General features: G+C 31.4%; 1 protein-coding gene across 1 annotated transcript in view; it reads right to left on the reverse strand.

The window, feature by feature from the left end:
* The window catches only part of LOC143229545 (calcium-activated potassium channel slowpoke-like), a 162627-nt gene that overhangs the window by 78456 nt on the left and 65736 nt on the right, over positions 1 to 18435 (reverse strand). Inside the window, exons 3-4 of the mRNA XM_076462028.1 lie at positions 11489 to 11509; positions 3634 to 3730 (exon numbers count right to left, since the gene is read on the reverse strand). Of these exons, the coding sequence (XP_076318143.1) occupies positions 3634 to 3730; positions 11489 to 11509 (118 nt within the window). The remainder of the gene's footprint in view (positions 1 to 3633; positions 3731 to 11488; positions 11510 to 18435) is intronic.

Raw genomic sequence — 18435 nt, forward strand, 5'->3', positions numbered from 1 at the left:
AATGTTATACAGTAAAAATAACACTATTTATTGTTCAATTATAGGTTGACAGGAAGTAAAGACCTCCAGTATTGTGACATGTTTTAACACTTCTGTACTTTTACGTATCAATGTTTTATTATTATTAAAAGAAAACAGTTTTGATGTAATACATCACAATACTTAGAAAATGAATAGGATTACAATATCAACCAACATTTGATTCGATAAATCCGGTAAAAGCTCTTCCTAAAACATTCCAAAATATTACCTAAGCACGTGGAACATTTTGGATAAACAATAGATGGTTTCACTAAATGATGGCACAATGTTGGGTCAAAGGCAGATGATTTCACGTCATATTAAACTGATATGAAGTTTAAATATGTCCAAATAAATGATTAATTTATGTCAGACACTGCATCAGTCTAATCTCTAAATTCTGCCTTGTGTATAATATAAAGTTTCGGGAGCCTTTGTGACTTACCAGTCACCGTAAGTAATACGTATGCAATATGGCTTGCACTATAACTGATACATACAAACAACCATATTCAATTGTACTGTAGGCGTTTACTGATACCGATGTTAGTACATGTTTATTACACTCTACGACAATTCCTGGCGTCTCCAACGTTTGTTCTAAATATTATACACTATGGTAGAAATATGAACAATTTTAAAATCCTAACTTCTTATTTACAATTAGGTAAACCCGCTATTTCTATTCCAAACGGCCATATGAGTGTGGTATTTCACATTGAATTCAATTATCCATGATATCTAAGAACCTTCTTTAATAAGGTATAGAACAATTCAATTAAATATCAAACTTTTAACCTTTCTTCGAATTTCCAACGTTTCTCTGGTTTCTGGAAATATCAAACGTCTGGTAGCAAAAGAGTTAACCAACCAAAACGTGCGATCACTTAGTACCACTTTAATAATAAAATTAGTTTTATAAACTACTTATATTCTGAAATACACATTCTATTTTGAACACCTATATCCTTTGAAGAGACTCCCTTTAGATTTATCGTTGTATTAGAGAAAGAGGCTCAAATTATTTTTACATAAATTTTCTATTTTTCGACGCAACTGATTTGTTTAAACATTGTTTTTACGTTATCCTACGGGTTAAGAAGGTATTTCTAATCCTTTAAAAGAGGCCTAGAATAAACAGCCATCAAACATCTACTGAACTTTTATCGCAATTTAGGTAACAGATTTATCTGTCTTTATTTTTCTTCCACAAGTGATTGCCTCTTGAACAGATTTTAAATAAAAAACACTTTTTTTAGTGATAGTTTCAAGCGTTTGTGTCAAGTCATAACACTAAAGTTTTTATTTGAAAATGGTGATGTGCCCTAGACGAAACAAGTAAAACAAATCGTTTTCTGTTTATATTTGAACCTGAAAACTGCATTTTACTACTGAATAGGCCCGGCATGGCCAGATGGTTAAGGCACTCGACTCGTAATCCGAGGGTCACGGGTTCGAATCCCTGTCACATTAAACATGCTTGCCCTTTCAGCCGTGGGAGTGGTGTTATAATGTAACAGTCAATCCCACTATTCGTTGGTAAAAGAGTAGGCCAAGAGTTGGCGGTGAGTGGTGATAACTAGCTGCCTTCCCTCTAGTCTTACAGTGCTAAATTATGGACGGCTAGCGCAGATAGCCCTCGTGTAGCTTTGCGCGAAATTCAAAACAAACCAAACTACTGAATAAGGAAGGGTTCCGTAAAATGTGTAACTGGTGTCAACCCTGAATAATTCAGGTAGCGTATATCACGCTGAAGAGTAAAAATATTTTTTTTACGAAGAGAAACAGTCAGTGCTCTGTGAAAAATGTTTAATTCTTCTGCGTTTCACGTTATGATTTTATCACGAAGTAAACATCCTACTGAACACTCGCACCCGTGTAGCAAATACCTAATTATGATACAACCTGATATAACTAATACCTAACTCTGGCCTACACCCATGTAACTATATGTATCCATACTCCATTTCACCAGTTTGTCTTTGTGGCTGAAGAAGACATAGCCACCTGTCGAGGGCCTTAGGGTATTATCAATTTCAATTATGGAAGTTGTGTTTATATTACTTCTCATTCAGTGACAGAGCTAGTAGTTTCGATAAGAGAGAAGCATGACGTCAGTAATTTCTTCTTTTGTTAATGGAAAAAAAGACACTGGCTGAAAACCGAAAACATAATCGTCATAAAAAAACAAAGCAGACTATTTGTTTATAAGTACATTCTTATAAACCTCCGTTGACTCTACCACAGATGCATTAATACTTTCTGTGTTCTAAAATAAAATAACTGTGATAATCATAACTGGCATTTCAGAGTACAACGAACTAATAATAAATCGACAGACAACTATTCGTAAGCATAAAAGGTGGTTTTATTTTTTGGATATATATACATATATGTCATATGTTTTGACACATGTAGTATGATGTCTCCCCAAAAAAAAATTAATTATGGTTATAAATCGTTGACTCTCAGTTTATTATTAAGTTAGTATAACGAATATAAAGAATTATTATATTAATTTTAAAGGGATAGAATCGTGAAACTAACATATGTGGTTTGGGCCTAATTTATAACCGAAGTGTGTGATACTTGGGTCGCTCAGTAAGACTAAATATTCATATATTCTGTTCTATTTATGCCAGAGGTGTAGGAGGCAGATTAAAAGTTGGGGCATAGTTTATCCGACAGAGCGAATCGAGAGAATATACATTATAAGCGCACGCATTACGACCGACTTTCAGGGTTCACTTTAGGGCCCTGGAAGCTCTTGGGTCCTGGGATAAATTTGATATATTATTCTGTTTCTCATGAGAATATTCTTTTCAAATACTGATGAAATCTTACTGGAATATATTGTAAAGTCATTTCATACGCTACTGTATCCATTTGTACTTTATAAATTACGTCGCTTATTATTTTAATCATTTACTGTGTTTATAGAGAACAGAATCACCACAGGAGGTCGTCCATTTTTAGGAATTCACGAATGAGGGAAAGACCTAAGCTGACAGTATACTGAGTTTGTTTGTTTTTTTGAAATTTGAGCAAAGATACGCGATGGCTATCTGCGCTAGCCATCCCTAATTTAGCAGTGTAAGACTATAGAGAAAGCAGCTAATCATCATCACCCACCGCCAACTCTTGGGCTACTCTTTTACCAACGAATAATGGGATTGATCGTCACATTATAACGCCCCCGCGGCTGAAAGGGCGAGCATGTTTGGTGCGACGGGGATTCGAACCCGCAACCCTCAGATTACGAGTCGAACGCCTTAACCCACCTGGGCATGCCGGGCTAGTATATTGAGTAAATTGTAAACAAATCAATACATGAAATTATGCCAAACGATTAAATCATTACATTAAAGAGAAAATGTGTAGAATTTCTCAAACTATATAACACCCGAAATAATTGTATGCATGTTAAGAACTTAGTTATGTAGTTTTGCATGTTAACTAAAATAAACATAAAATTGTTAAATAAGTAAAATGTGTTAAAGAAGATTTTGTTTCTAATGATTTATTTTCCAAAGCTACTTATTGAAAAATAATTAAAGTCAGCAAACATATACATTATCTAAATATGTAAAACAAAAACACTCGTATACTTACACGTATAAAAAAGTAGACCATAAAAAATATATTTAGCGCTAAGTCTATCTGCTGAGTGGTGTTGTCTGACCACTGCTGGCACTTCTCTACACCCTCGCTGGAAGGAATCATATTGGTTAGTATTTTAAGCCTAAATCACTTTTATAGGCTTCAAAGTGACTTCAACGTTCTCGCTAGATTTACTCAAAGTTAAGAAATCACAACATAGTAACAAAAGCACTTTTTATTTTATAAACTTGTATTCAGTAATTGTTTTATATTACTTAACTTACATTGTATTAACAAATATGTTTGTTACCTAAAACAATCAAATTATGACGTGATACCATAAAAATATTTTCAACAAAACATTCTTATTGTTACACGAAAACCATTCCTATATCGAAACATTTTAAGGTAGGTATTTACAGCTTCATGTATTACGTCATGATTCGAACGAATTCAAGCTAATATGACTGTTATACAACAATAAACAAAATGTTAAATTTGTCACACAGAAATCACGACAAAAGAACAGTTTCACACTTAAGACTTTGCCTTTTTCTTCTTTCGTGTACGTAAATAACACAGGCCTGCGAATTTAAACTTGATACACGTTGTTTTGGTTTTTAATAAAGGATTTTCTATAATTCAGCCACTCATATTTCGAAAATGATATTCATTAATTTCTGTCACGTAAGTATTTTTAAAAAATCGGGAAGAAAAACTTGCCTAAATCGAATTATCATTTTTTATTACTATTTTTGGTTCTAGAAAGATCGTTAAGACTCTAAGGTCGCGATTAGTCTAGAGAAATCTGTAGCCAGTAGTTGTCAACATTTTAAGCATAACAAAACGTGACGCGATTTCAATGAAAGTGGTTCACTTATGTAAAAGTGCATATGGCGTTTCGTGAAAAACTGTAATTGACGAACACAAACTGATATCATTTTGGGATTCAGCATACACGAATTACTGTAGGACATAACAGTTTTAATGCAATAAAACCATCGCAGGCCTGGGTAATTAGTCGTTTTATCAAGTTAGAAGTGAAAGATGCACACGTTTACAATACGTAATGTTAAATACCTTTATGACAGCCCTAACTTTACTGTAGTTTAAAGAAAAAAAACCACAAATTTTCAATTGAAACAATTAATCTTGTAACGCTAATGTATCTCACACACTTGCAATTCATACCTTCACAAATCGCGTAATATTCTGTTAATTTACATTTAACGTTATAGATATGTTTCAATACGCACAACCAGTCTATCATATTGCGATGTAAACTTACTGTATAAAAAAGAAACGGATCCAAACATGAACTGGCCAAATTTAAATTCCGAATTTTCTATTTTGTTTTCAAACAACCGTATTTCTAACCTAGGATTCTACTTACACAGTTCAGCAACAAAATATATTACCAATACAACATATACAGATAAAGTTCATCTGGCATACAAGATTACTTTTGTTCTATTGAAGGATAGTTTGTGCTAATTGAGTTATAATTATTTTGCCAGAAAGGGAGCTAATTATTAGCTTATGCTCTTCGAGTAATTATTGTCAAAATACGTCCATTCTAATAATAATTATTCCAAGACAATGAGTTATTACCACTTTTTAAATGGTTATTGTGTTATTAGTTTCATACTAATAAACTTATTGTTATTATCAGTGTTAAAATACAAACCTCAGTGTAAGTTATTGTTTTCTTACCAAATTACAAATCTCTTTTTATTTCACGCTAAGCACGTTTTTCCTTATCATTAATGGTTTTTTGATAGAATATAGTTATCATTGTTAGTATACCTTATAATTAACCTTGACTTCGTTATTTTAAACAACGTTGAACTATACACTCTTAAACTAAAATTCACTACATATTTCCAAAATATAACAATAACCACATCTTTTTGTTTGTTTGTTTGTTTTCGTTGATCACATGATTACCCCAATCATAGTTATTGTTGTTGGTTATTAACGAATGAATTTAACGACTGTGGTTTGTAAGCAACGATCTAGTGTTTCCACGTAGATTCTTACACGTATGAACATATTTTACTTGGGGCACTTTATCATGAGCTAATATTTGTTGGAAAATGTAAGTTACAAGGGTGGATAGGATTCGAATTACCTAAGCATTAAAGTTTTTTTTTTTTTTTTACTGAAATTTAAACTACAGCTGAAAATAGCATAAAATAGGAAACCAGTGAAATTCTAAACGTATTTCTCTTCTTATATTCCTAAAGAGATTTCTGTATTTATCTCGTCAATTTAATAAACAACTTAACTGTTGAAGCAAAATACTTTTATTTAGGTTAAGAAAAACTGGAATGAACGTTTAACACATTCTCAAACTAACTAACATACACGAAGTAAGAATGTACACTTTATTTTTCAAAATTCAAAGCAAATGGAAAACAGAAAGAAACAGATGAATGTTCAGCAACGGACCTTACGCTACATTGTGTTATGTATTACAAACTCAACACAACTGAAAAAGAAAACTGATAAATTAATTGTTGAACGAGAACGAACTGCATGAGACTTTATTTTTAACCGTTTCAATTTAAGATAAGCGAAGAAGAAAATTGTAAGAAAGGAGTAAATGTTACAGAACGACAAACATCGACCATATAGTTGCAGACTTAAATCTGGCCAAAAGCAAAACGTAAAAAATTAGTAACTGTCTAAAAACGAACATTGGTAAACATTGTTATTAAAAACTATACGCTCAACTAAAGCCAAAAGAAAAACACTGTGAAATTGGTGATAGTTCAACAATCATCCTCGCAAGATGTCGCTTTCAATTGTCCAAAATTAAAAATGTAAGAATATGAGTATTTTAGAAACAAACTTTCGGAAATATCGTGTTAAACTTTGTAAACATAACAAAGTTGTAACTAACTAGTAAGGGACCAACAACATATTTCGTGGTTCTTCTTAAACGCTGAATAAAAAATGTTATGTATGCTAAAAGAAAAGCTGTAAGAAATTTATAATAATTCAACAGAAGTTTCACAAGACATTTTTAACATTGAAAATTCAGCACAGAACAAGACCTTAGATAACCGGTAACGACTAACAATGAACATTGCCAAACGTTCTTCTTAAACATTGCAAATCAACATAGGCAGAAAAGAAAACCGTTTAAGCACCAGTTAATACTAAACGACGAAATTCGCGAAATACTCAACATAGACCATAACGAAATCTGTAAGAAACTGGTTACTATCTAACAGTGAACTTCGCAAAGTACTGTTTTCAAACTTTGTAAATAAAGACTAAACAAGAATATGGCTTTCCAACATCAAACTTCATGAAACACTGTACTTAAACTTTACAAACCCACATTGCGCTAAAATTTAAGACAGTGAAATAATGAATGTTGCGAAATACTGTTTATAAACGTTCAACTTTCAATATAATGTCAAAAGGCATAAAATCTGTCTTTTAACCTTCGTAAACTTAAAACTATAAGAAACTAACAATTATTTAACAATGAATTTTACTAAGCATCTTTCTTAAACTTTATAACTTCAACAAAGCCCAAAAGAAAAACTTTTAGAAAGCGGCGATCCAAAACTCAAAACATTGATAAAGGAAAACTAGGGGAAACTTGTAACTAAACAAGAGCGAACGAAGATAATCATTTATCTAAAACATTATAAAATTAACGTAGGCCAAACCGAAATAATATGAAATCGATTTTGCAAAACATTGTTTTGAAACTTTATAAGCTCAATATGGGTCAAAAGGAAGACCGTAAGAAACTGGTAACTGTCTGAAAACGAACGTAATGATACATTATTTTTAAACGTTGCAAATTCCTAAAAAAGAAAGCTGATAAACGTTGTTTGTTCTTACAACAAAACTACTAAGGTTATCTGTCGCTACAACTTATCTAAATTACTAACTTGAGAGAAGGAAACCAGTTATCAACGCCCGACACCCTGCCATCTAAGTTAATGGATCGACCGCCATCTTACAATGCAGCTACAATTTAAAATACGGGAAGTATTTTGTGGTATAGCAAGGATTAGAAACCGGCTTGCCAGCTCCAAAATCTAGAGCTCTACCACGGGGCCAGTCATCGCACTAATAAAAAGTAACTAACAACAATAATTATTACAAAGTATTGTTTTAAACATCAAACGTAACTCAGATCACAAAGAAAAAACTAAACCAACGGTACCTAAAATAGCAAACTTACGATAACCTCTAAAATGGCAATCTTATTGAAAAATTCCTACAACAGACCGTATTTTCATTGCTAGATTATTTTTTATATTTCTTTGTAATTGATTCATTTAAACTTGTGAAAATATTTTAAAACAGGTTTTGCCAAAGCAGAAATTGACAAAACTAGCAGTATTAATATAACTGCGATGATGCTTTCACTAAATGCAGTTATGTTATTCTACAATTAGATTATTGTTGTACAACAATATTACTTGTGCCATAGTTGATATAATGGGTTTGTCATTTTTCAATAAGATATCATTTTCGTTAATATCTTGTAGCATTTATGTTTCAACAAAAACGCAATAATATAAAACGCTAACTTTTTCAGTGTCACGATAATCAAATAAAACGACTTATTGGGTGCAATTGCACCAACAAAGACGTTGTTATTATATATCACCCTTTAGACCATAATAGTTGATTAATGATTAAATCGAAACTATTTTAAGTATGTAACAGCATAAAATTACGATTAGATTTTGTATGTTGTTAATTATTTCTAAATTGTAAATCGTTCATTTAAAACAAGTTATGTCTAAATTTGATACAAAAGTTTTATAAGACTAAAGTTTGTAACAAAGGTTACAGTATCATTGCTTGAAAATAGTTTTTGTTGAAAATTAGCTTTCGAATAACTCTAACGTTTCAAACATTTGTTTATTAAGTTTCATAATTGTGGTAAAGACGACCTTTATATTCTAAGAATATAAATAATTGAAAACCCTAAATACCTATTTTTTCTTTATTTAAGCAAAAGTTGAGACAGCAATTTTTAACGGAATTTAACGAAACTTTTTTTTTAACAAAATATATTATTTGAAATATTAAATAAGAAACTTAAATTAAAATAAATTTTCTTCTTAAAATATTCTTCTGTTTCTATTTAAATTTAAGTACGAAATAAAGTTACAAATTCTCAAATTTACAGCTGTCGTTGTGAGTAAATTTAAAGCTAAATACACCTGTGGTTTTTCTTTTGTTTGTACTCATAAGAAGATCCAATTCGTTTATTTGCTGCAGAAAAAATGCCAGAATGCTATAGATCGACCAGGATTTGACAGAAAGACGAACTGAATCTTTCTATTAAGGAAACCATCGCTATTTGTAGGCTCAAGCCTCATCTTAACTAAAATTTTAATGTATAGAAACCATTATTAACTGCTGGCTTCTTCTTCCTTCATCATTGTATGCCTGAGGTACTACATTGTAAAATAACACGAACAACAACAAAAACAACCCTCCTAGAGAGTGACACAGCGATATGTCTGCGGATTCACACCGCTAAGCACTGGGTTTCGATACCCGTGGTGGGTAGAGCATAGCTAACCCCTTATCTAGCTTTCTGCTTAATTCCAAACAATCAATCAACAAAAAGAAAATACAGCTTGATGTAGTTATGAAAGCACAATTGGGAAATTAATTTAAACTGCTGTATAGGAAAGTAATAATAAAACAAAGTTTTATCAAACATTTTTATTACAGCTGAAAATCATTTGAATATGATTGATCATTTAATTATTTTGACATGACATTTACTTTCATTTACTTTACTCATTTATTTGTGATTAACAAGACGTTTAGCTTCAGCTTCTTAAAATATTAAAGTTAATGAATAATATTCATGATTAAGTATAAATAAAATATTATTTTTATTTAACCTAATAAGGTAATAATGTGATATAGATAGAACGCTTCAAATATGAAGTACAATTCTATGGAGGTTTGTTACATTACAATAATTTATTTTATTTTTTTATATAAATGAACGATTTAAATTGTAGCATATCATGAGAATATGCTTCTTTGTCTAAGTTAAAATAAATTAAAGTATTTAAACACAAAAGCCCAGAGCTTACTTTTTATTTGTCAATAAATAGATATATGTATATAAATAAATACATATTGAATAAATGGTTTTAAAATATGATATAAATTTGAAATTTTCATTTTTTAAAATGTTATACCAACAAAATTTAACCTAAAGTTGGAAGTTGAACTGCACTAAAAGCAAGCTGATGATTATTTATAATAATGACTGGTATCATTAAAACATCCTTTGTATTGTTGAAGTGAAGAATTTTAAAATTACAATTTATTCTTATTTTTTTGTTTACAGTACTAGTATAAAAACACAATGAAACATGGTTTTATACTGCAATTCAACCATAAAAATCAATGGTATTGTAGTATTCATAACTTTCTCTTGAGTTGTCTAAAACTGAAAAGTTGTTTCATTTGTGAGGAAACAATGAATTAAAGAATACCAGAACTTCCACACAGGTGAGAATGTTAAACGCTTCAAATCGACAAGGTATGATAAAAAAGGAAAATTCAGCAACAGAAGAAATTAATAATTTTCAAATAAGTGACAAAATTGTCCCTCAAAAATAGTTATTAAATTACTCGATGTTTATTTTTTCCGAAATAATGCTAGCACTTAGAAACCCGAATAGAGTGAAACAATAAATCCGGATAGTAATAAAAAAACTAAAAAAAGAAATATTTCGTAAAAATAAAGATATCCTAAATATGAAAATGTATTTTCTGCGATGAAAAGTGGGTAAAAATCTTAATGGAAAAAAATTTTTGGATTTCATCCCACTAAATAGAGCGTGCTATTTTATAAATATGTCATGGCTGTTTTAAACAACTACAATTCTTTATTGAGAATTAATAATAACTATCAAAAATTATTTTGAAGAACATTGGTCAATACGAAATGAAAATAAACACATTGCAAACTTCAACAGTTAATTCCAATTTATGGAAATGGCATTAGTTTGAGAATTAAAATAACTAAAAGAGTTTCATGACGGATGTAAAAGTATAGTGTAAACATTTACTACACTTTATTAAAAATATTTTTTTTATTTTTAAAATAACGAAAACAATCATACATTGAATAAATCAGTATTATTGATTAAATACGATCTTTATAAAATGTTGGAAATATTACTGGGTTTAAACACATTGTTTATTACTTAAAAACTGTTTGATCATTTATATAATAGTAATATCCAAAGCGATTTTATTGTAATTTATGTTTTAAAAAATATTTTTTCCAACTAGAATAACGAACTGTTATAAGAAGTATCTACAGTTGCAGACACTTTAAAATCACTCATTTAACGGATAAATAACCATTAAGTATAACACTCAAAAAGTAGTATTGGGCTTATAAAAGCATATTCAAATGATAATTTTTTCCTCGTATAAAACGAAAAACAAACAAACAAAATACTTTGATCATTCGTCAGCTATATATACGTAGTGCAAGCTTGCTCTACTTACAAAAATACATAGAACCTGGTGTCTATCATATGTACTAAATGTATTTCACATACCTATCAATATATATCATAAATAACTATTAAAACCATTTCTACATAATTGCATTTTCAAACATTTTTAAAAACATAGTTATTATTATAACTTTTGAGTGATAATTAAGCTTTTATTTCTTTCCATATAATATCTATTCACATCTTTCATTACACGCCAATGTAAAAGAAGTATTTTTAAGAAAAATATACGAGAAGCATAAGACTTAACTAAATTAAAGTGATGGTGAGGGGAAGAATCGTGTGAGAAGACAGTGGGGAGCAAAGAGCGAAATATTACTCACCCATTGGCAGGATCCCCCGTGCTAAGGAAGGAAGCAAAGGAGAAAGGATAGTGAAGAAAGAGAGGTTTGTACTGCAGTGGATAGTCTTTTATATTTTTGCCCAAAGAGGGCAAACAGTGGAAAAATAATTGGTTCATAATCTCTCAATAGATGGTTTTGTTCTATATTTAAACACTTTTTAAAGAATGGTATTGTTTCTGAAAACTTCTAGATAATCATGACTTTTTATTATAAACAAAATAAACTCTTACTTTATCAATTTTAAAGAATAGCACGTCATTATATATATATATATAATTATATCACGACGTGTAATTTTAAATTAACAATAATAAAATAATTTTTGTATTATAAGAATAGTTTACAAGTGATAACAACTGAACTAGGAAATAATTTAAAAGTGAATTTCAACATCAAAAGCCATCTGGTGAGAAGAAGCTGAATCAATCAAACAAAACACATTAATATAGGTGCTCTTCATATGAAGAATAATTTTTGCTTGCAAAGTGTGAAAAAGGAAGTTATGTGCCAAAGAGAAATTATGAATAAATTGCATGCAAAAATTAGTATATATTTAAAAATTCAAACTTGCAATAAAATAAACTATGATTATAAAAAATTTAAAATATATATCAGAACACTGATTTCACTTCTACACAATATGACCCCTGGAACAATTAATTCTCTATTTTAAATTTTTTAATTGTTTTTATAACACTTTAAAATCTTAATACATTTACCAAAAAGCATTGAAATCCGATTAACCCTCATATCTGTTTTTCTTTTTTCTTTCACCAATTGTTCAGTTGTTGTCTATGTCATTTGAAATAATAATAATGGCACAGTAAACAAGATATGTAAAAGGTTCATTAGATGTAATTAATCTGAGACTCTGTCATTTTAAGTCCAAAGACTAGCACTGTTTCTTGATTTAAGTAAAAAGTAAAGTTAAAAAATTATGACGTGAACCAATAAAAACAGATGCAGCATCAGAAGTTACTTTGTTATGTGAATGTACTTTGTATTGTTGTGAGACAAAATATAATATTGTTATGTGAACTGATTGTTACATATTATAATATCCCTAATAATCTTTTTACTTGACAACATCTGTTATAAAATAATACTATGATACATTAAGTCTCAACATAAAACTTTCTACTAAAAGTAAGTAGCAGCATGCCTGAAATGAAAGTGTTTTGTGAAATTACATACACCGTGAATTGTTTATTGGAATGTAGTATTGACTTCACCTCCGAGAACAACTTACAGTTATTATACGGACGAATAATTTGAAAACAGCATCAATCTCCATCTCCAAATATAACTCTCAGTATTATTAAGGACAATATGATTGAACTTAGTATTCATCTTAATCTCCAAGCATAACTCTCAGTGTAATACAAACGGGTTGAACAGAATACTCACGTGCATCTCCAAAGACAATTCTACCTATTGTGTTGACGGTTGTTTTGGGTGCAATATTCATTACTATCTTCAAAAATAGCTCCTGGTATTATATAGATGACTTGTTTGTGAATGTAATACTTATCTTCATCTCTAAGAATAACTCCCAGAATGCAGATAAATAGTATGTTTTAACGTAGTATTAATCTATATCTCCAAACATAACTTATAAGGAGACGGTTTATTTGAACGTTGCGTTTTCCTCATCGTCAAAAATATGCCTCAGAATTGTAGAGATGTTTCATTTAAAAATAATAAAGAAATAAAGAAAACCATAAACTACATTCTGAGTAACTATAGAATGAGGATTTATTAATTAAACAGTAAACAGTTAGAGAGTAATTGGTATGCTTGCTATTAAAATAGTTTTCAATATTTATCTAACGACGTTTCAGTCCATAGGAATGGGTCATTATCAGGTTATACTCGATTACAATTGAACAATGTTTACAATGACTGAAGCTACAACAATACACTAAACTGTAAATTTATACACATTTCTCATAAGGAACATTATAAATTTTTAAGGTTCAACAATAATAAAAAGTATAAGGATAATTTCTTTTAATATTTATTTAATGAGGGTCTTTACATTTTTAATTGGGAGAACTTCTACTCTTCAGTTTATTTAGATCAGTTCTTCTATGTATAATTTTAAAGTTATTTTCAAGTAAGACACAATTAATGTTTTTGCGGGTGTTCAAAATCTTTCGAAAGTCATTTGATTTTGATTTTTGCTCGATATTCTTGTGAAAAAGGAATTTTGATACCTATTTACTGTTAATAAGTAAAATCTATACGTCGTAACATCTAGCATATGAATTTTTGTAGTTTAAAAATGATCTACAATGTTTAAATTTTAGGAATAAAAATTATTTTCGAGATAAAATGTAGCAAAACTTTTGATAATCATGAGTACGAAACTTTCATTATACAAATAAAAAGAAATACTTCGTTATCTTTATTAATTCAACTACAAATACAAACAAACAATCATTGTTATCATAATTTTTGTTATTGTTTAACTGTTTATTAAAATACATTTATGTACGTATATACACTGCTGGCCAAAATCTTAAGGCCAATGAACAAAAAGAAAAAATATGCATTTTGCGTTGTTAGACTCAACCACTTATTTGAGTATGGCTTCAAAAGATGAAAATAAGAAAAGGGAAAATAAAAATAAAAAACGTTTTCAGAATTTAATAGGGAAAATATGAACACTATGAAATTAGCCTAAATACTAGCTGGCCAAAAGTTTAAAGACCATACAGAAACGAAGCGTTAATCGGTAAACACGTAACGAAATTTAGTCATTTGTGTTCAAGCATTAGCGAAGTCAACATCTCCCACTGACGTTTCTTATCTTACATTGGGTAAAAACATGGAAAAGGCTAAAATGTTGACAGAGTTTGAACGTGGCAGAATTGTCGAGCTGCAAAAGCAAGGTCTCTCTCAACGTGCTATCGCTGGTGAGATTAGGCGTCGTAAAACTGCTGTTGGAAATTTCTTAAAAGACCCTGAGGGATACGGAACGCGAATTTCAAGTGGTCGGCCCAAGAAAATTTCGCCGGCGTTGAGCAGGAGGATTCGACGGGTTGTTCGGCAAGACACCAGCCGAACATCGAACCGGATTAAATCCATTACGGATGCAGAATGCAGCTCAAAAACAATAAGACGGCATTTACGAGAGAAAGACTTGAAAAACCGTAGACATCTTCAAAGGCCACGTCTCCTTCCACACCACGAAACAACTCGGTTAAACTTTCCTGAGAAGCACCAAACATGGGACGTAGAAAAGTAGAAGAAAATTTAACCTGGATGGTCCAGATGGCTTCCAACGTTACTGGCACAATACGGATATCCCACCAGAGACATTTTCTACACGACACAGTGGAGGAGGTTTCATCATGATCTGGGGTACTTTCTCCTTCCATGGAGCAATGGAGCTTCAGGCTATACAGGGGCGTCAAACAGCAGCTGGCTACATTGGCGTGTTGGAGAGAGCATCCTTATTGACTGAAGGCCCTCGCTTGTATGAAAATGACAGGATCTTTCAGCAGGACAATGCTACAATCCACAATGCCCGCAAGACAAAGGACTTTTTTATGGCGAATAATGTGATTATTTTGGACCCACAAGCGTGTTCGCCCGAACTGAACCCCATTGAAAATGTTTGGGGGTGGATGGTAAAGGAAGTCTATAGAAATGGACGTCAATTCCAAACAGTGCATGATCTTCGTGAAGCCATCTTCACCACTTGGAATAACATTCCAGCCAGCCTTCTGCAAACGTTTATATCGACCATGCCAAAGCGAATGTTTGCAGTTATTCTCAATGACGGCCGTGCAACTCACCACTGAGACCTCTTGTTGGGCATTTCCTACCCTGTTTAGGACATGTTTTGTATGGTCTTAAACTTTTGACCAGCTAGTATTTAGACTAATTTCATAGTGTTCATGATCATGATTAGCTGCCAGCCCTCTAGTCTTACACTACTAAATTAGGGAGGGCTAGCGCAGATAGCCCTCGAGTAGCTTTGTAAAAGATTCAAAACAAATCACACCAAATTGGTTTTATCACAAGTAAACTAAAAGAAAAAGTCATACCCGAATCTCTGTATCAGTGATGCATCTCTACAGCCTGGAGCTACTGCTGAAAGTTTTATTTTTTAATTAAATAAAAGTTTATATAACTAATCAATTGTTGAATTAATTTGTGGTTTTAATAATAATCTTCAAGCAGTTGAAACTGTTTTGGTTTTGCTGCATTAAATGAAGTATAGCTTAAATATCTTAGGAGTGGAATTTGTCTAAATTTGATGTTTATAGACACAAAGGAAAAGGAAAGAAGGATATGTTGTTTTATCAATGTGTAAAAAATATACAGATACATTATCTCTGTGAAATTTTGTGTTTCAGTGGTTGTTTGTATAAGAAAAATATAAAACAAAGATGATGTTATTTATTCCAAGAGTTCCTTATGTCATCTAGGATACAGAACTCAAAATAGGCATAACTGTTTATTTTTGAATTTCACGCAAAGCTACTCTAGGGCTATCTACGCTAGCCGTCCCTAATTTAGCAGTGTAAGGCTAGAGGGAAGGAAGCTAGTCATCACAAACCACCGCCAACTCTTGGGCTACTTTTTTACCAACGAATAGTGGGATTCACCGTAACATTATAACGCCCCCACGGCTGAAAGGTCGAGCATGTTTAGTGTGACAGGGATTCGAACCCGCAACCCTCGGATTACGAGTGGAGTGCCTTAACCACCTGGAAATGACGGGCCTAATAAGGACAGTGAACAAAAAAAGTATTTTATTTTTTTGTAGTTTAGGCTACACTGCGAAATAATACATAAAATGAATAAACCATAAACATTTTGAGCACAATAATAATAAAACGTTCTGTTTTCTTCTAATGTAACATACCTATAAATATTCTGAATTTTTAAACTGTTTGTTTTAAAATTCCAACAGAACTTTAAAGTGATGACATGTTACAGCATGTTAGAAAAACATTATTTTCGTTTTGTTTTACGAAACGTTTTATTGTATTTTAGGAATTGTTTATCTGCTATTGTAAAAATAAATGAAAATAAATTATTTCTTTTGGTAGTTGTTTACTCTGCTTTTTAGCCTACATTTTGTCCCTGACATGCATTTTTTATTATCTTTGGGATTCGCTTGCATGATAATGTTTGACATCCTAATATAGACAAGTAAGTGTGTAAAGAGCAATTGTAAGTCTACATATTTGCTCATCTTTTGAATAGACTTGGCTTTGTTATGATCCTGTTATATTCTAAAATGATATAAGACAGTGTAATCCTACTGTATTAGACCAGTGTCAACCCATGTCAAAGGATTTTATTAGGCGTTAATTAATTAATACTATTACCTTGAGTTAAGTTAATGTGTCAATTTCTTGTTCCTAATACAAAGTTAGTATGTCATATTACTTCACTGGATGTTCAGTCTCTAATATCTTATAAAATGGGTAAGGTTGCTGAGGCATCCTGATAAGAGATACTGAGAAGTCACTGAGTGTTCAGTCGCTAATACAGTCAATACACTAGGTTAAATTATCATGGCACACCCTGATCTTTTATAAGAGATTAACACTTCATTAGAAGTCACTGAGTATTCAGTCTCTAATATAATCAATACACTGGGTTAGTTTATTGTGGCACGCCACCGATTCTTGATATGCGATTAACGTTTCGTTAGAAGTCACTCAGTCTTCAATCTCTGATACAATCTATACAACGGGTTATGTTATCGTGGCACCCTCTATATGAAACTAATACTCCGTTAGAAGTCAACGAGTCTTCAGTCTCTGGTATCATTGTTATACGAGCGTTCCGTACATTCAACGAAGCAAAACCGAAGAAGAAAAACGAGATTTCCAACCTACACATACATTTAAACATTTTTTCGATGGCTCCAAAGATGATATGTTTGTTCGTTTCAAACACAATGGGCTATCTTTGATGCGTCCACTGCAGGTATCTAACTCCAAAACTTAAAATAATAAACCCTCATGCTTACCGCTAAGCCATCGGTTGACATCGCCAACGGACATAAGAAAATGACATGATATAAGTAAAGTGATCAACGCTTTCCCGAACTTCCCTGTTTATTTAAGTGGATATTTTGTGACGAAATAAAAAAGGGAAAATAGATGTAAGACATATTTGATCTATATATATATCTGGCAGATTACTATGTTTCAAAGTAAATTAAATTAACATATCAAATATGATATTACCCGTTTATTGCTTTTTTTATAAATGCGTTTTTATAAAACAAGTAAAATCTGTAGCACAAACACGTTTCTGTGATAAGTTACATATATGTTCGTTATAGCGTATTATCACCAAAGCATTAAATAAAGTTAGTTTGTAAACAACTTACAGCTACAGTTCACGTATACTAGCTGTTTAGTATGACAGGTATTAAATAATATTGATAAGTCGCTCATATTTGGAAATACTTAATAAAAGATCCTTCAAAATAAATTTCTTCTTTTATGCCTAGCATTTCATGATATTATTAAACAAAAGTTTAATAAAAACGAGATGATAAAGACCGCAGCTCCGTCAAACATAAAACTGTGTCAAATGACATTTTTAATTTTTATAAATAATTTGTTTATTCGCTCTCAAAACACGCAAAGATAGATGTTAGAAACAGTAGTCGTTCTTAACAAAACCAATATTTGTACTCAAACGAAGGGTTAGTACAAGTTGACCTCTAACCACATCTTTCCTAATTGGTAGGTTTGTTTGTTTTTGAATTTCGCACAAAGCTACTCGAGGGCTATCTGTGCTAGCCGTCCCTAATTTAGCAGTGTAAGACTAGAGGGAAGGCAGCTAGTCATCTAGTGGGATGAATAGTGGGATTGACGGTCACATTATAACGCCCCCACGGCTAAAAGGGCGAGCATGTTTGGCGCGACGGGGATGCGAAACCGCGA

This window comes from Tachypleus tridentatus, chromosome 10 (assembly GCF_004210375.1).
Source record: "Tachypleus tridentatus isolate NWPU-2018 chromosome 10, ASM421037v1, whole genome shotgun sequence".
Lineage (NCBI taxonomy): Eukaryota > Metazoa > Arthropoda > Merostomata > Xiphosura > Limulidae > Tachypleus > Tachypleus tridentatus.